This window comes from Mastigoproctus giganteus, chromosome 9 (genome assembly GCF_048544385.1).
Source record: "Mastigoproctus giganteus isolate SK-2022 chromosome 9, ASM4854438v1, whole genome shotgun sequence".
NCBI lineage: Eukaryota > Metazoa > Arthropoda > Arachnida > Uropygi > Thelyphonidae > Mastigoproctus > Mastigoproctus giganteus.
The window spans coordinates 48,618,510-48,634,565 of record NC_143583.1 but is presented as its reverse complement, the minus strand read 5'-3'; the positions used below and the strand labels follow the sequence as shown (position 1 = coordinate 48,634,565).

Genomic DNA, 16,056 nt, shown 5'->3' with positions numbered 1-16,056 from the left:
TGAACAGACCTCTGCTGCTATTCTTTAATTAGGATCTTCCTCACAGGTTTTAGGTGTTCATAATATCCCTGCAATTTTTGATTTGCCGAAGAGCCCACATAATTGATTACTGCATCAATGCCATCTTGCAGAGCTAAGAAGATTCTTCTTAATTGTTGATTCTTGGAGTTCATCTACTTTGTTATCTGATTCTTCTTCCATAGCAGAATCCTTAATAACATCTGCAGCAATTTCTTTCTCTGTCAGTAGCTGAAATCCAGGATCTCCTTCCAGTTCAACCAATCTTGGATATTTTCTTGCATTATTTCTTGCAAGATCCAAAGCCATCCATTCTTTTATCCATATCAGTAGCATTACTGAAATCTAAGTATTTGATGTCAAAATTATATTTGATGTCAAAATTATATTTGGAATCAAATATCTTTGTTACTACATCATAGTAGCCAATCCGATTGGTCAGGCAACATTTTGCCTTAACGAATTTGTGTTGTGATTACCATATAACTGCATTTCTGTCAAGAGATCCTGCGTGTACATTTTGACCACTGACTCTATTATTTTCTCTGTAACAGTAGTATAGCTTACAGGTCTTTAATTCCTCACTTCTCCCTTTGATCCCCTTTACGTGAATGAGTTGGGGGGTACATCTCTAATCCATTGGAACCCACCCTGAATCCTTGGATGCCTTCATAATAATTATCACCAAAGTTACCTTAAGTGTTACCTCTCTTGCTACTGCTTTTGATATAATCGACATATTCCACTGGTCCATGGTGCCTTATTTACTTAACCCCAGCACTTTCTCTTTGCTCTCAGTTATTACAGCTGAACACTTCTTCATGTGTGAATGTAATGTTAAATATTTATTCAATTTTTCATCAACTAGAATAGGTTTAGTAATAATTATGCTATTCATATCTAATGGTCCAGTGTTGGTTCCTTCTTTTTCTTCTAGTGGCTCTTTGAAATTTACCTTCCTAGCCAAAGACCTCTTGTAATCTGCCTTAGCCAGCCTAACTTCCATAGTTACTTAATTGCAAACTAGCTTGCATTTAATTGCATATTTTTATAATAATCTCATTCATTTTTCTTCTCATTAGTCATCTGTCATCTATTTAGGTGTAACGTTTACAGGGTATGTCAAAATTATGTTAACACTTATATGAAAACATTTATTAACATTAATTAACCAGATATTGACTGGAACTTGTGCGTTGGTCACTCACACACTAGTCAAACTTTTGTGGATTTATTGGATGATTGTGTTCTGCAGCAGCATGTTCGAGAGGCAACCAGAGAAAGTAATACTCTTGATCTGGTTATCAGCAGTAATGATTCGTGTATTAAGAATTTGCAGATAAAGAAACCACTAGGTGGCACTGATCACAGTGTACTGATGTGGGATTTACTTAAAGATTTAATTACCATCAGGGGTAAAGGAATGGGTTTTTGCTTCCGTAAAGGTGAGTACAGTGGTCTCCGACAGTTTTTAAATTCTGTACAGTGGGATCAACTGACGATGTTACCAACAGTAAATTCTAAGTGGGAAGCATTATAGGTGGTAGATGACTCATCGACCGGTGCAGTACCACCACTTTGCTTATTGGAGGCTTGAAGTGGTGAAACCCATGTTTAGTCTCTAGAGCAAAGTTTCTGGCATCCCCCCCCCCCTACTTCTCCTTCAACCCATGCACGGTACTAAGTACTATAGGTTTTGATACCTTTCGTGTTTGGGGTTTCCATTAATTCAAGGAATTAAGCGTGGATGCTACTAAAGGTTTCATATCTATTAAGATATGAAAGAAATATTGTTCAAGGTTTAGGCCTAAATGGTTGTCAAATGAACTAATGAGACTCATAACAGAGAAGAAAAATGCATCGGATGCATATAAATTATCAAGCAACTCAGAAGCCTATGGCAGATATAAGCTAGTCTGTAATCAGGTTACAAAGGAGGTTAGGCAGGCGAAGGCAGATTACGAGAAATCCTTGGCAAAAGATGCCAAGAAAAACAGCAAGGATTTCTTTACTTATGTAAACTCTAAAAGGAAGGGGAAGAATCTGATTGGTCCACTTGACATCGATGGTTCGACTGTTGATGATCCTGCTCAGATAACAAACAAACAAACTGAACGAGTATTTTGCATCTACATTCACACATGAGGAATTATTAAGATTTGTAAATGGCAGAAGGTTATCAAATTGTAGCAGGATACTTAATGATTTTCTAATAACTGAAAGCAAAGTGGAGGAGAAATTGTTGAAGTTAAACATCAGAAAAGCACCTGGGGTGGATGGGATCTATCCAGTTATATTAAAGGAGTCGGCAAAGCAACTAAGCAAACCCTTAGCCATAACTATGAGAGCATCCTTGGATTCAGGGGAGGTCCCCACGGACTGGAGATGTGCAAATGTATCTCCAATTCACAAAGGGGGGGGGGAATCGAAGGGTGACACGAGTAATTACAGACCAGTTAGTTTAACTTCTGTTCCGAGTAAAATAATGGAGTCACTGGTTAAAGATGCATTGCAGGATCATCTAGACAAGACTGCAGCAATAATTCAGACACAGCATGGGTTTGTTAAGGGAAAGTCTTGTCTGACAAATTTGATAGGATATTATGATGTGGTTACAAAGGAACTGGATGCAAAAAATAATTTTGATATCATATATTTGGATTTCAGGAAAGCTTTTGACACTGTTGCGCATGGAAGACTATTGTACAAATTGGAGCAGAATGGTATTAAGGGTAAGTTGCTACAATGGATAAAAGGATGGTTAAGTGGGAGCAGACAGAGGGTGGTAATCAATTCGTGCTGCTCTTCGTGGACTAAAGTTATTAGTGGAGTCCCACATGGTTTAGGTCCACTGTTGTTTTGTATATTTATCAATGATATTGATTAAGGTATATCAGGCTTAATGTCAAAGTTTGCAAATGATACAAAGGTTGGCAGGGTTGTTAATGACAGTAATGGCAGTGTGCTACTGCAACAGGATCTAGATAATTTGGGCAGATGGGCTAAGAAGTGGCAACTAAAGTTTAACCTTGACAAATGCAAAGTACTGCATATGGATAGATATCCATATGCAGTACTTTGTACGTTTCTCCCCAGAGAAACGTACCAACTGTGTGGTACTACACTTAAGGTGGTAGAAAATGAAAAAGACCTGGGAGTAATTGTGCAGTCAGATATGAAGTTTTCTGAGCAATGCAGACAGGCTGCCAGGGCAGATCATGGGGTTTTGTCAATGATATATAGGAATTTTGCTAGCAGGGAGAACAAGGTGATTGTCCCTCTGTATAGGGCAATGGTCAGGCCAAGCCTTGAGTACTGCGTACAGGTCTGGAGGCCTCATTTTAAGAAGGATGTAGATTTACTTGAGCGTGTACAGAGAAGGGCAACAAGATTGGTGAGGGGAATGAAGGGATCCTCTTATCAAGAGAGGCTTAAGTTCTGCAAATTGCAGTGGCTGGAGACTAGGAACCTGCGCTGTTATCTGAGTGAGGTGTATAAGGCCTTGAATGGGATGAGCACGCTGAATTCTGATGGGATCCTTCCACTTGTTCAGATTACGAACCTAAGGGGGCATAAATTCAAATTAAGAAAAGACAGATGTAGAATAGATGTGCAGAAATTTGCCTTTAGCCAGCGGGTGGTTAATTGCTGGAAGAAACTTCCATCTGTCGTTGTGGAAGTTGACAGGTTAAATAAATTTAAGGAGGAACTGGACAGGCATTTGGAGGGAATGGTGTGTTTTTTTTTGGCTGATGCTGCATAAGCCCATACAGTTGCTTTCTTGCATCACATGCCACTACTACTACTATTTATTGTATTGTATAATTATTTATTATTGTATATGTGGAATATTATTACTTTTTCCATATAAGTGTTAACATAATTTTGACATTCTCTGGTAGTTTAAGTGTAAACTTTGAACAGTGTTTCTCTGTTGGTATGAAAAGTTTGATAGCTTCTACATTTTTTTTTTTTTTTTTTTTTTTATTGTTGTTGGCGCATCGGCTTCTGTGGCCATAATGCACCTCCTAAGGTTTTTGCAGTACTTTGATCCCAGCCCAAGGCAGGATTTGAACCCGCGACCTTTGGGTTGCCAGGCAGGCACTTTACCCACCCGGCTAGCCCAGTTGGCAGCTTCTACAATTACTTTCTTGGATACAACTCATTTAGAATTCCATTTGCTAACATTATCAGTTGGTCCCACCCAAACAATTTGATGAACTTAGACTGTTGTAGTGACCTTTATGAGAGCAAATTCCTTTCCCTTTTCACTTTTAAGTAAATCCTGCATCATTACGCTGTGATCAGTGCCACCTAGTGGTTCTTTTATCAACAGATTGTTAATGCATCAAGAACTACTACTGATAATTAGATAAAGAGTATTACTTTCCCTGTTTGCCTCAAATAACTTTGCCTGGAGAGCAGTCATCCATTAAATCCAGAATGGTACAGGTACTGTGTGAGTGACTACCCCACAAGTTTTAGTCAATGTATGGAACATTCAAATCCCCATTACAAAACAGTGATTTACTGGCCCACTCTGTTTGTCTGTACATTTCTTTGTTATCCTGGTTACATTTATTTGCCTATAACATAAGTTTACTCTCATTTTTGTATTTGAAGTTCTGATGTCACACCAAACTTATTTAACATAATGCTGTGTCAACAGAGTGCACTGCCTTTAGAGCAGAGGTTCTTAATCTGGTGCTCACAAGCACCATTGCGCTCACGACCGATCCTAAAATGGGTGCTTGCGAGCACCTGTGCTTAGCTAAAAAAATTATATATAAATTTTTGCATTTAAAAAAGGTGCTTTCTATTTCTCAACTTTCTGGATATTCTATAAAAATCCATGAAAATCTTCTCTAGAAAATCTTTTTTTCATCCGACACCTCAAATTCTATGAAGCTGAGGATTGTGTAATAATTTCATAGAATTCGGTAATCTACATCGAACTTGACTTCAACAGAAAACATGCAAGCGACCATTTATTTTATATAATTTCCAAGAACTCATTGCCTTACACTAGTGGTGGGAAAAAAAAAATAATAATAATAATAATGTTTAGTGTCATCATTAAAAGTGCTTGCTAGAAAAACAGAGCTCTACCTTGATTAGCTCTGCAATATTCCTCTGAATAATGATACAATTTCAAATCAAGTTCATAAAATGGCAGATGTAATATTCAATGATTATTAGGTAGAATTGAAAGTTGTGTATTTTTTTTTTTTTTTTTTTCACTGGCACTTGATGAGTCAACTAATGTTTCGGGCATATCACAATTCATGCTTTATTGATTTGATTCAACATGATGGCAGCTGTGAAGAAGATTTTTTGCCTATTTTTCTGCTTACTGCTCATACAACTGGAATAGATGTATATGACATATTTATGAAATTCCTTGCAGTGCACAAAATTGATCTGAGTAAATTTGTATCAATTGTTACCGATGGTGTACATTCCATGATAGGTAAAAACAAAGGCCTTTTTGCTTATCTTAGTAGAGATGAAAGGATATCTAATTTTGTGCATTATCACTGTTTGATTCATATTGAGGCCTTGTGTTCATGAATGAAAGTTAAAAAAATAAATAAATTATAGGATGTCTTGAAGTCATTAAAGTCATTAACCATTTTTTGCTAAATCCCTTAATAAGTGGCTTCTAAAAATATTTTTGGAAGGCCTTCAAGCACCACATTCTGATCTTATTACCCATACAGAGGTTCGTTGGTTCAGTCGTAGAAAGGCACCCTCCAGAATTTGGGAGGTATTTGAAGAAGTAAAAACTTTTCTAATAGGAAGCAATAAAGAAAACCTTTTTAATGAAATTTTTACTGAAGATTTTAAGATTACACTTTCATTCATGGTTGACATCTTCAGCCATTTAAATGAACTAAATTTGAGACTACAGGGAAAAGATAAATTTGTGGTAGTTTTATACAAGGAGATCATTACATTTAAGAAAATACTTCAAGTGCTTCAGAATCAAGTTTTAAAAGGAAATTGCTTCATTTTGCTATCTTAAAAAATCTCTGGAGGAAACTGCTTGGGAGTCCCATCGTTTGTAATAAATGTACTGTAATTTTAAGCTTTAGCTTACTGTGTGATTATTTAAGGGGAGGGGGAAGAGAACTGAAATTTATAATTATTCAAGAAAGTGGTTATGGCTAAATTACTCAGAGTTAAGAACTAGGGAACTTTCCACTAAAAGGAACCTTTGATCCATGGAGAAAGACAAGGCTCAATTTCCCAGAACAAGGTAGAACAAAGCGGACAATAAAAATATAGTAAAACTCTTAGATGGTCAAGGGCAGACTGGATAATTTGGGATTAACCAAAGGGGGGTAAAAGGAGAGTCTTATATAAAAGGAGTTGAGAACACGGGAAAAGAGAAAGACCTTGGTGATTTTGGTGTATGGTGTTCAGGGGTGGGGAGTTGGAGATGAAGAAGTAAGTGTGGTAAGTAGGGTGTGCATTAAAGGTTCTGGAAGGGGGTTTTGGGCTGTGTATAGTTTAAAAGAATATAAAAAGGGTAGGACAGGAAATTTTTGAGTAGAGTTCGACAAGCCGCAATTTTTAGATGTACCAAACAATAAGGAAAAAATTGAAGTCTGTATAGTACCTGTGTCAAGTTGAAGGTCTGGAGGAAGCGCTAAATGAGAAAGTATCCCCCGAAGTCCAGTCAGTGAATGGAGAACTTGTCGCCATTAAATAAGCTGACTTGACCTGGCAGAAACCTGGGAGTAGGAATTTTGTTTGAGTTTAGTCACCCAAAATTTTGGCCCTGGGGAACAGAATAAGTAATAATTAAGAACTCCATAAAAAGGCACTCTGTGTTCCTACGAACTAATAGTGAATCCTACGAACTACGAACTTATAGGGAATTTGTAATTTAATAATATAATATTACTTGAATACCGGAAGAGACCATGTCCATGAAATTGTAAGGAATAATTTTGAGAATGGAATTTATTGTAATAACATAATGTTAGTGAGCTGAAGCAAGGATTCTGTTTGTTATGAGAAATTTCCTTTGTGTAATTAAAGGTATATAAAAAGGGGAATTAAACTTTACGCAGGTAAATTATGTACAAATTTATGATTTTATTAAGTTCATTAAACCTTATACTGAAATATTTATGCCTAGTGTTGTATCACTCCACTCTAGTTAAAATTGTATACTGGATCCTGGTAAGCACCCAGAGCCCAATTTCAACATAAAAATTGCAATAGGAGGATAAACTTCTGTGCCTATTTAATGGATGTGGCTGGATTAACTATATAAATTGAAATATATAGAAGAAAAGCAACCCCTACATAATCAAGAGCTTAGTGACCAATTCTAAGAAAGATTTGAATACTTGAAATAGCAACTACCAAAATTTGAATTAACAATAAATTACAAAAATTTTGAAATCATTAACTTGGAACAAATTTTCAATCAAAATGAAGAAGCAGCTGCCGAGTTAGAACTTGTCGGTATGCAGTCCAGTCATCCTTAGCTCTGAAATGCCTTTTCCAACACAAAACTATTTTAAAATTCTGGGGTTATTCTGACAGCAAAAAATTTCCTTTATTACAAAGAGAAGCATTGAAAGTACTTTCTATGTTTGGATCAATATACACATGTGCAAGTGCAATAGCAATATCAAAAACACAAAAAGGACAAGATTGTTGACATCACATTTGGAAGAAAATTTGCGATTATCTCTTCCTAATGGAGAAATTAATTTCAAAAGTTTGGCATCATCTCTTCAAAGTAAAGGTTCACACTGATAAGGTAATAAATATCAGCACTCAAAAATTTTAATTCAGAAATATAATTCTTATATGCATAACATGTCCATAATTTAAAAATATGCATTTTTAAACTTTAAGCAAGAAAATTTATATTTTAATATATAGTGCTTGCACGTATTGTAAGCTGCAAAATCTTGCTCGCTTAAAGCAAAGGGTTAAGAACCCCTGCTTTTAGAGTCTATGCTTCTGAGGCGAGTACCTACCCCCCCCCCACTTGTCCCATTTGTCCATTCTGTGTACTTTGTTTTCCTTGGCTGCTAAGAATCATTTTCACCCCCGCCTATGGATACTGAAAAACTGTTAGCCTATTTCCCTGAAAGCTAGCAGTTTTCTGACCCATCTAACACTCCCTCAGTGGCATCAGCAAATATCTACACCCTGTACTACCAGCTCCACATTTCCTAAAATGAGACATCCAGACCTGTATGATAGTACTCAAGGTGTCGCTTGAACATTGCCTTATTACAATTGTCTAGATAGCTCTGTCAGTAGAGCATAAGGCTTTAACTTAAGGGTCCAGGGGATTTATCCCTGTTCAGGCATGTCTTTCTTTTGCCAACATGGGTGGGATAATCATATCCTTATCCTGAAGGAAAATTCTTCTGTATCATTGACAGAATCCCGTGAGCTGGCCTGGCAGCCTCTCTGCACTGCCCAGAAAAGTTTTTATCTGACTGCACAATTATCTCCAGGTCTTTTTCATTTTACACTACCATAAGTGTAGTTCCACATATACTTACCGTTAAGCATATTCTAATTGAGTGTGCGCATTACCATTCAGCTATAATTGCATGTTTCAGATCGCAGCTTAACGTACAAAAACCTCTGCAACTAACCCATATACTTGGAGATGATAGTAATTTCTCAAACCTTTTTACTTACCAGAAAGGGATCGATGTTTAGTCACTTTTAGACCTATTTCCTATAATGTATACAGTCACTTCTAGACCAAAGTAACAGGTGCAATTTGGCCATAGTAGGTAGCCCTTGCACTATTATACCCCACTCCAACAACAACAGTTCCACATAGCTGGTATATTAATCTGGGATTATTGCTACCCATATGAAGTACTTTGCATTTATCAGTGTTAAACTTCATGTGCCATTTCTCAGTCCATCTGCTTAATTTTTCTAGATCTTGTAGTAGGATACCTTGATTACTGTCCATAACCACTCTGCCAACCTTTGTATCATCTGCAAACTTGCACATTAAGCTTGATATACCTTCATCAGTGCTATAAATAAATACAGAAAAAACAATGTGGTCTGCACGGAACTGTGGGGTCATCTTCTAGTAACATTACTTCCTGAAGAGCCATGTCCATTGATAAACGGTCTTCTCCCACTCAACCATCCCTTTATCCATAGCAGTAACTTGCCATTAATACCACATGCTCCAGTTTGTACAGCAGTCTTTTATATGCAATAGTTTCAGATGCTTTTCTGAAATCTAAGTACATGATGTGAAGATTATATTTTGTATCCAGTTCTGTGTCATAGTATCCAAACAGTTTGGTCAGACAAGACCAACCCTTAAAAAACCCATGCTGCAACTGCAGCATAAATGCATTTCTTTCTGATTGTCCTGCATTGTTTCTTTACCAGTGACTTCATTATTTTCCCTGGAATAGAAGTCAGGTTAACAGATAAGTAATTAGTTGTGCCATCCTTTGATTCCCCCCTTCATCAATTGGGAATACATTCTTGCATCTCATGTTCACTGAGACCACCTCTGAATCCAAAGTGCTTCACCATGGAGGCACTGGATTTCATACTGTATGGTACACATTGAGTGCAATCCGAATGTCACTGTGATGTATAGGATCAAGCCACCATAAGGCACTTTGTCTAGCAGAGTTGTAGACTGTTAGCAACCAGTCAAATTGGTTGCTGACAAACTGAATGAGTATTTTGCATCTACGTTCCACATGAGGAATTCTTTAGGGAAGGGGATGTCAGATGTTTATCAAACTCTACAAGGGAGCTAAATGATTTTACCAAAAATAGACTGGAAAGTGGAAGAGAAATTGTTGAAGTTATACATAAGAAAATCACCTGGGGTGAATGAGATCTATCCAGTTATATTAAGGGATGCAGCAAAAGAGGTAAGCAACCCTTAGCCATAATTATGAGAGCATATTTGGATTCAGAGGAAGTCCCCATGTACTAAAGATGTGCAAATGTATCCCCAATTCACAAAGGGGGGGGGATCAAAGGGTGACATGAGTAATTGCAGACCTATTAACTTCTGTTCCAGGGAAAATAATGGAGTTACTGGTTAAAGAAGTAATGTAGGATCATTATCCTACATTACTTCTATCCTACATTATTTATTAAAAAAATATCACTGTAGAGCCTTTATTTAAAAACTATAAAAAGACAATACATTTATCCATCATTGATAGAAGACTCAGAAGTTGTACAGCAGACTCTTGATTTACCGGGACACTTCAAGACTCTAAAGTAAAAAAAAAAAAAATCCACCACAAATCATAAAATTCAAGTAATTAATAGAAAGGTATAAACAGGTGTTTTGCAAGTTGTAAATATGCGACAAGAAGCAGCATTATGAGTCGTGATTGGGAGATGACTGTACCAAATAAAAAAAAAAGTTTTATTTTTGTCAGGAGTGTCAATCTTTTTTAATAGTAAATATTTTTTTTTTTTTTTTTAGAAATTGTGAAAATGATGGGTAAAGGCAAAAGAATTGTGCTTTCAATTGAACAAAAACTCGAAATTATTCTAAAGTTTGAAAATGTTGCATCCATTAAATCTCTAATGAACCATTATAATGTTGGTAACCAAACTGTATGCAATGTAAAAAATGAAGGGAAGTTATTAGAATTTGCAGGCACATCTGATAGCATTAAAGACATGACTATCAGAAAAAATGATGAAACTGTCTGCTTACAAGGACAAGGCAACAGTGTTGTGGATTAGCATCAATTACATAAACTCATAATATATAAAATATGTTAACTTGTACATTTATACATATAAAGAAGTATGCAAATGAAGCAATATAAGCAATAAAACCCCTCCGACTCACATTAAACAACAATAGTGAACAACAAGAAGACAGTGATGTATGTTCCGTCTCTCTCTCTCTCTCTCTCTCTGCACAATCAAAGTGACTCATCTGCCTTCCTAAATCCCGTGTGTCTTCCAAATTACAGTACTCAACTGTGAAAGAATTTTTCATATTTTGATCCGGATTAACTGTAATTGGATTAATGAGGGTTTGCTGTACTTGGATTCCAGGAAGCTTTTTGATACTATTGCATATAAAGACAACTGTACAAATTGGAGCAGTGTGGCATTAAGGGCAACTATGGATAAAGGGATGGTTTAGTGGGGGGAAGAGAGAGAGTGCAGTCAGAGTGACTCGTGTGTCTTTCAAAATACAGCACTCAGCTGTGAACGGAATTTTTCATATTTCTTTCCGGATTATTTGACTTGTGGATTAACTGTAACGAGATTAGTGAGGGCTTACTGTATATAAAAGAAACCCTAAGTGTCCTTTAACATCATTGGTAAAAATTTGACACATCAGTTTGCCATTACCATTAAGCACAAAGGGCTGCAAAAATTTGCTAGAAACAAGCCATAACATGCGTGGTAGGAAAGCCAGGTTCGATATCAGGGAGAATGAGACATACCTAACTTATGCATATGATACAGCTTCAGTTGAAAATAAAAAGTCATGTACTTTGGAAAATTTTTAGCAGCAACCCCGCATGCAGAAATAATTCTTAAAAGTTAAGTTAGTATCTTATTTGGATTTTACCAAAATCACTGTTTAGAATCACTGAAGTTATGCATACAAAGGATTGTGCTGGAAAACACCTTTTCTGTTCATTTTAAGTTATTCAGTGGGTTTGAGTAAGCATTGGGCAAGATGCTTGAACTTTTCTTTGTGATTTCTCAATAAATCAATATCAGTTTAATACAAATACTGAGTACATGTGCAGAAACATACACACAGCTGCACAAGCAACAATGCTGTGGAATAGGTTGGGTTGGTATGGTACCACATACACTTTTTTTTTTTTTTTTTTTTTTAAACTCAATTATGGGTTATATGGAAATCATATATTTGTAGTTAGATTTTTTAAAAATATTCAAAGCCACCCTATATTTAAAACACACATGCTTGCATGCTATCTCTACAAAATACTCTGTTCACTCTAATTGTAATCCTGACATGGAAATATCGTTGAACATGGTTTTCATTGGTCAGTTGCTGAAATGTTGTTTTTATTTAGCAGCTAGCAGTGAGAGTTTTACTTGATGATCTGCATTTATGCTGGATTAAACTAAGAGTGTCTATATAGTTGTTTAATCTGTCTCCTCTATCCCTCCCCCTTCTCTCACACACTAGCAATTTCTCTGATTCTTTCAATTACTTTCAGTGACATTGGCAAGAACCCTTGCACCTCCTCTGTTCAAACGTATATGTTATCCTCTGAAAAAAAATTATTTTACTCACTGGAGCTGTCCGCTCAAAATTTTGTAGAACCTGTCAACCTCTGAATTAACTGACAGAGTTAATTCACTCAGTTAATTAACTTTTCTTGCCTAGTTTTTCAGTACTTTTTACACAGAAAAAGTTACACTACACAGAAAAAGTTGCTTTTCAATCAGCTATTAGATTTTGACAATTTTTTTTTTTTTTTTTTTTTTTCATTTAATTTTCATTCTTATTTTTGTAAAATTTTAGGATTTTACAACAGTTTTTTTTTTGCCCATTACCACTGAGCCATGTTACCATGGAAAGGCGTGAGTTTCACCCCTGTAAGGCATATTTTTATAAGTTGTGCAAATAATTTATGCATGCCAATTGTCTTTCAGGATAAATCCTCATCACTATAGGAACTTATCTTCAGTAATAATAATTGTATAGTAATATTTATTATATTTTAATTAAAATAATTTACTATGAAATTATTTTAGAACCACCTGAGAATTCATTTCATCCAGAGTTCCTGAGTGCATCTTCTCAAGATGTAGTAACTACTGTCGAATCAGTAATCATTTTGGAATGCATGGTTAGAGGATTTTCTCTTCCAAATCTTCTTTGGAAGAGACAGGGTACGTATTTCAGTTCTTTTTATTTGCACTGGCTTTAATAATTACCATTAGCAACCAAAGATACATATATATTTTTTTTTCTTTCTTTTTTTGTTTGTACAACCAAGGCTCCACTACTCTGAAAAAAAAAAAAAATGCTAGAAACTAGATTAAAAAATTGTTTTTCTCCCCCCCCCCCTTGTTATTTGATCTTCACATATGTTCATTCATTCAGTTGTGGAACTTTTCTGCCCTACCCGAGTTTCCGTTTGGCTCTGAACTCTGTAATAAAAATCATTAACCTGTAACTATATATGGGAATGACAAATGTAAAGTACTACATATGGGAAACAGCAACCCCAGAACAACGTATCAACTCAACTCTGTGGTACTACACTGACAGCGGTAGAGAATGAAAAGGACCTGAGGGTAATTATGCAGGCAGATATGAAGTTCTCTGAGCAGTGCAGATGGGCTGCAAGAGTAGCTCATGGTGTCTTATCAATGATATACAGGAATTTTTCTAGCAGGGATAAGGAGGTGATTGTTCCCTTGTATAAGGCAATGGTCAGGCCACACCTAGAGTAGTGCATACAGGTCTGGAGGCCTCATTTCAAGAAGGATGTAGAGCTGCTGGAACAAGTACAGAGAAGGGCAACAAGATTAGTGAATGGAACAAAGGGTTGCACTTACGAAGAAAGGCTTAAGTTTCGCAAATTACAGTGTCTGGAGACTAAGCACCGGCGAGGTGATGTGATAGAGGTGTATAAAGCCTGGAATGGTTTGAGCATGCTCAATGCTGATGGGATTTTGCCTCTTGCTCAGAATAATCACCTGAGAGGGCATAGATTCAAATTGAGGAAAGACAGATGTAGGATAGATGTCTGGAAATTTTCCTTTAGCCAGCGGGTAGTTGGTTGGTGGAACAGACTTCCATCCCTTGTTGTGGGAGTTGATAGCCTAAATAAATTTAAGGCTCAGCTGGACAAGTATTTTGAACGAACAGAGGGGTGAAGTGGAAGTGGGGTTTTTTTTTTTTTTTTTTTTCCTGGCTGATGCTGCATAAGCTTGCGTCCTTTTTCGTATGTCTCTACTAATGCAATGCTAAACTAGGTATTCTTAATACACTTTTATTGATATTCCAAGTCATGTATGGTGTATCATAGAAAAGTTCATTCATGACCTTATAAGAGAAGGTTTAAAACAGTCTTGGATCATATTGAAATGAAACTGTACAGTGAGTTGCAAGTGGAGAAATGTTAAAGAATTGTGATAGTATTTATTTTGCAATTTGCAAACAGAGTTATATACAGGTTGAAGCAAAGTGTGGTAAAATTGTGCTGTATCATTTCAGTTAGTCAGATTGAAGACAAGTTTTTATAAAAGTTGATGCATTATGTATACAAGAATAATATTTGTCTAGTTGTTTGCAGGCTGTGATGCCATTGACAGGATTTTTAAAAGTATTGTCACATATAGGCCTCCCTCTACCTTAGACTGTATTGCCCTTTCATGCTCTGAGATCCAGTCTTCTGCTAGAGTCCCCAATGTAGCAGCCATGGCAGAAAATGTACACTGAGCTGCTCCGTAACAGGGAGGGGATTGGTGTTTTTACCTTTGAGAGGAATGATCGCAGTTTTCTGCCAGGTAGTTGAGGCGTTGCGATATGCCAGTGTAATAGGGGATAAAGGTGGTCGAGATCGTGTTGTCATTGTGGGAAGCCCTAGGGTGCGCTGCGAGTTCACGGGCCTACAGATCACATTTGTCTAGGGCACAGGTAGGTTAGCCACATTTGGACAGATCCGTTTTAATTCTGATAACTTCATTGCATCTTTCATCCATGGAACTGGAATGGGTCCAGGTGCGGGCGAATTGAGAACATGCAGTACTGAGAAGCTGGATGTGGGCATTTGCCGATCTGTAGTTGGTGATTTGGCCAGCACACATTGGTTTACGGTAGACCGAGGTTCTTAAATGTGTGCCCTCGTGCTGAACTAGCACATCCAGAAAGGAGAAGGCGTTATCTGACTCCAGTTCGATGGTTAACTGGATGAAGGTTGACAGAGAGAGGAGTCGTAAAAGCTGATCTTCCGAGCCTCGGGGAATGATCACAAACACATCGTCAACATAGTGACACCACAAGGTAATTGGATCTGGTAAGTTTAAGAATGCACGGCCCTACAACCCTTCCATGGCAATATTCACCGTGACGGAGCTGACAGGTGCACCCATAGCAGTGCCGTGGATCTGCCTAATCCAATTATTAAGGTCAAACACAAGCTTAGAGCAGCACAAATGCCCTCATTAGATAGTGAAGTTCTATTGGGCAGGGTGGGGGGGTCACTGTCCAAATAGTTGTCTGGTGCATGTGATGGCTTGTTGAATTGGGACCGAAGTGAACAAAGACACAACATCAAATGAGACTGTGATCTGACCTGGTCTTCAGAGATGGTAAGGGTGGAACTCAGGCGTAAGAACTCTCTGCTGTTCGAGACTGTATGGTCAGTGTTGCCTACAAGAGGTGATAGCAATCCGGCGATAAACTTCATAGTTCATATGTCAGGGAATTGCAACAAGAGACAATTGGTTGCAAGGGGATGCCTGAATTATGTACTTTTGGCAGTCCATAGAACTGAGGAAGTTGACACCCAATTGTGTGGAGTTGCCAGTGTGTAGTTTGAGATATCTTCTTAGATCTTAACCAGCTGTAAACTGTGCTGTTGACACTGGCCACCCACCATTCCAAGACCTTATTGGGAGAGTCATGCACTGGTTCATAAACGGTGGTGTCTTGTAGGAGAGAGAAGGCTTTATCCTGGTATTTGTGCCAATTCAGGACCACCGCAGCTGATAGAACCTTGCTATCCACTGAAGATAAATGTCTTCAGCAGATAGCGGGGTAATTTTACCTTTATCATGAATCAGGAATTTCACTGTTATCATGAATACCTGCAAACCAAGGCCTTTTTAACCTTATCTGATGAAATGTTATGAAATTTCAAATTTTAATATGTACGATTTATTTAAAGTTTAATATTTCATAATATAATTTTAACCAATTAAGGTTTCTCTGGTTTAGCAATTGTCAAGTATTAAACCAAATACAGTTGTAAATCTACATTTAAGCATGAATATAACCTCAATCTTGTTAATTGTGATTTCTTTTCG

At 37.0% G+C, this 16,056-nt stretch overlaps 1 protein-coding gene across 1 annotated transcript in view; it reads left to right on the top strand.

The window, feature by feature from the left end:
* LOC150080206 (protogenin-like) overlaps nt 1-16,056 on the top strand; it is a 393,090-nt gene that overhangs the window by 80,129 nt on the left and 296,905 nt on the right. Inside the window, exon 5 of the mRNA XM_090380644.1 lies at nt 12,772-12,909. Within this exon, the coding sequence (XP_090236770.1) occupies nt 12,772-12,909 (138 nt within the window). The remainder of the gene's footprint in view (nt 1-12,771; nt 12,910-16,056) is intronic.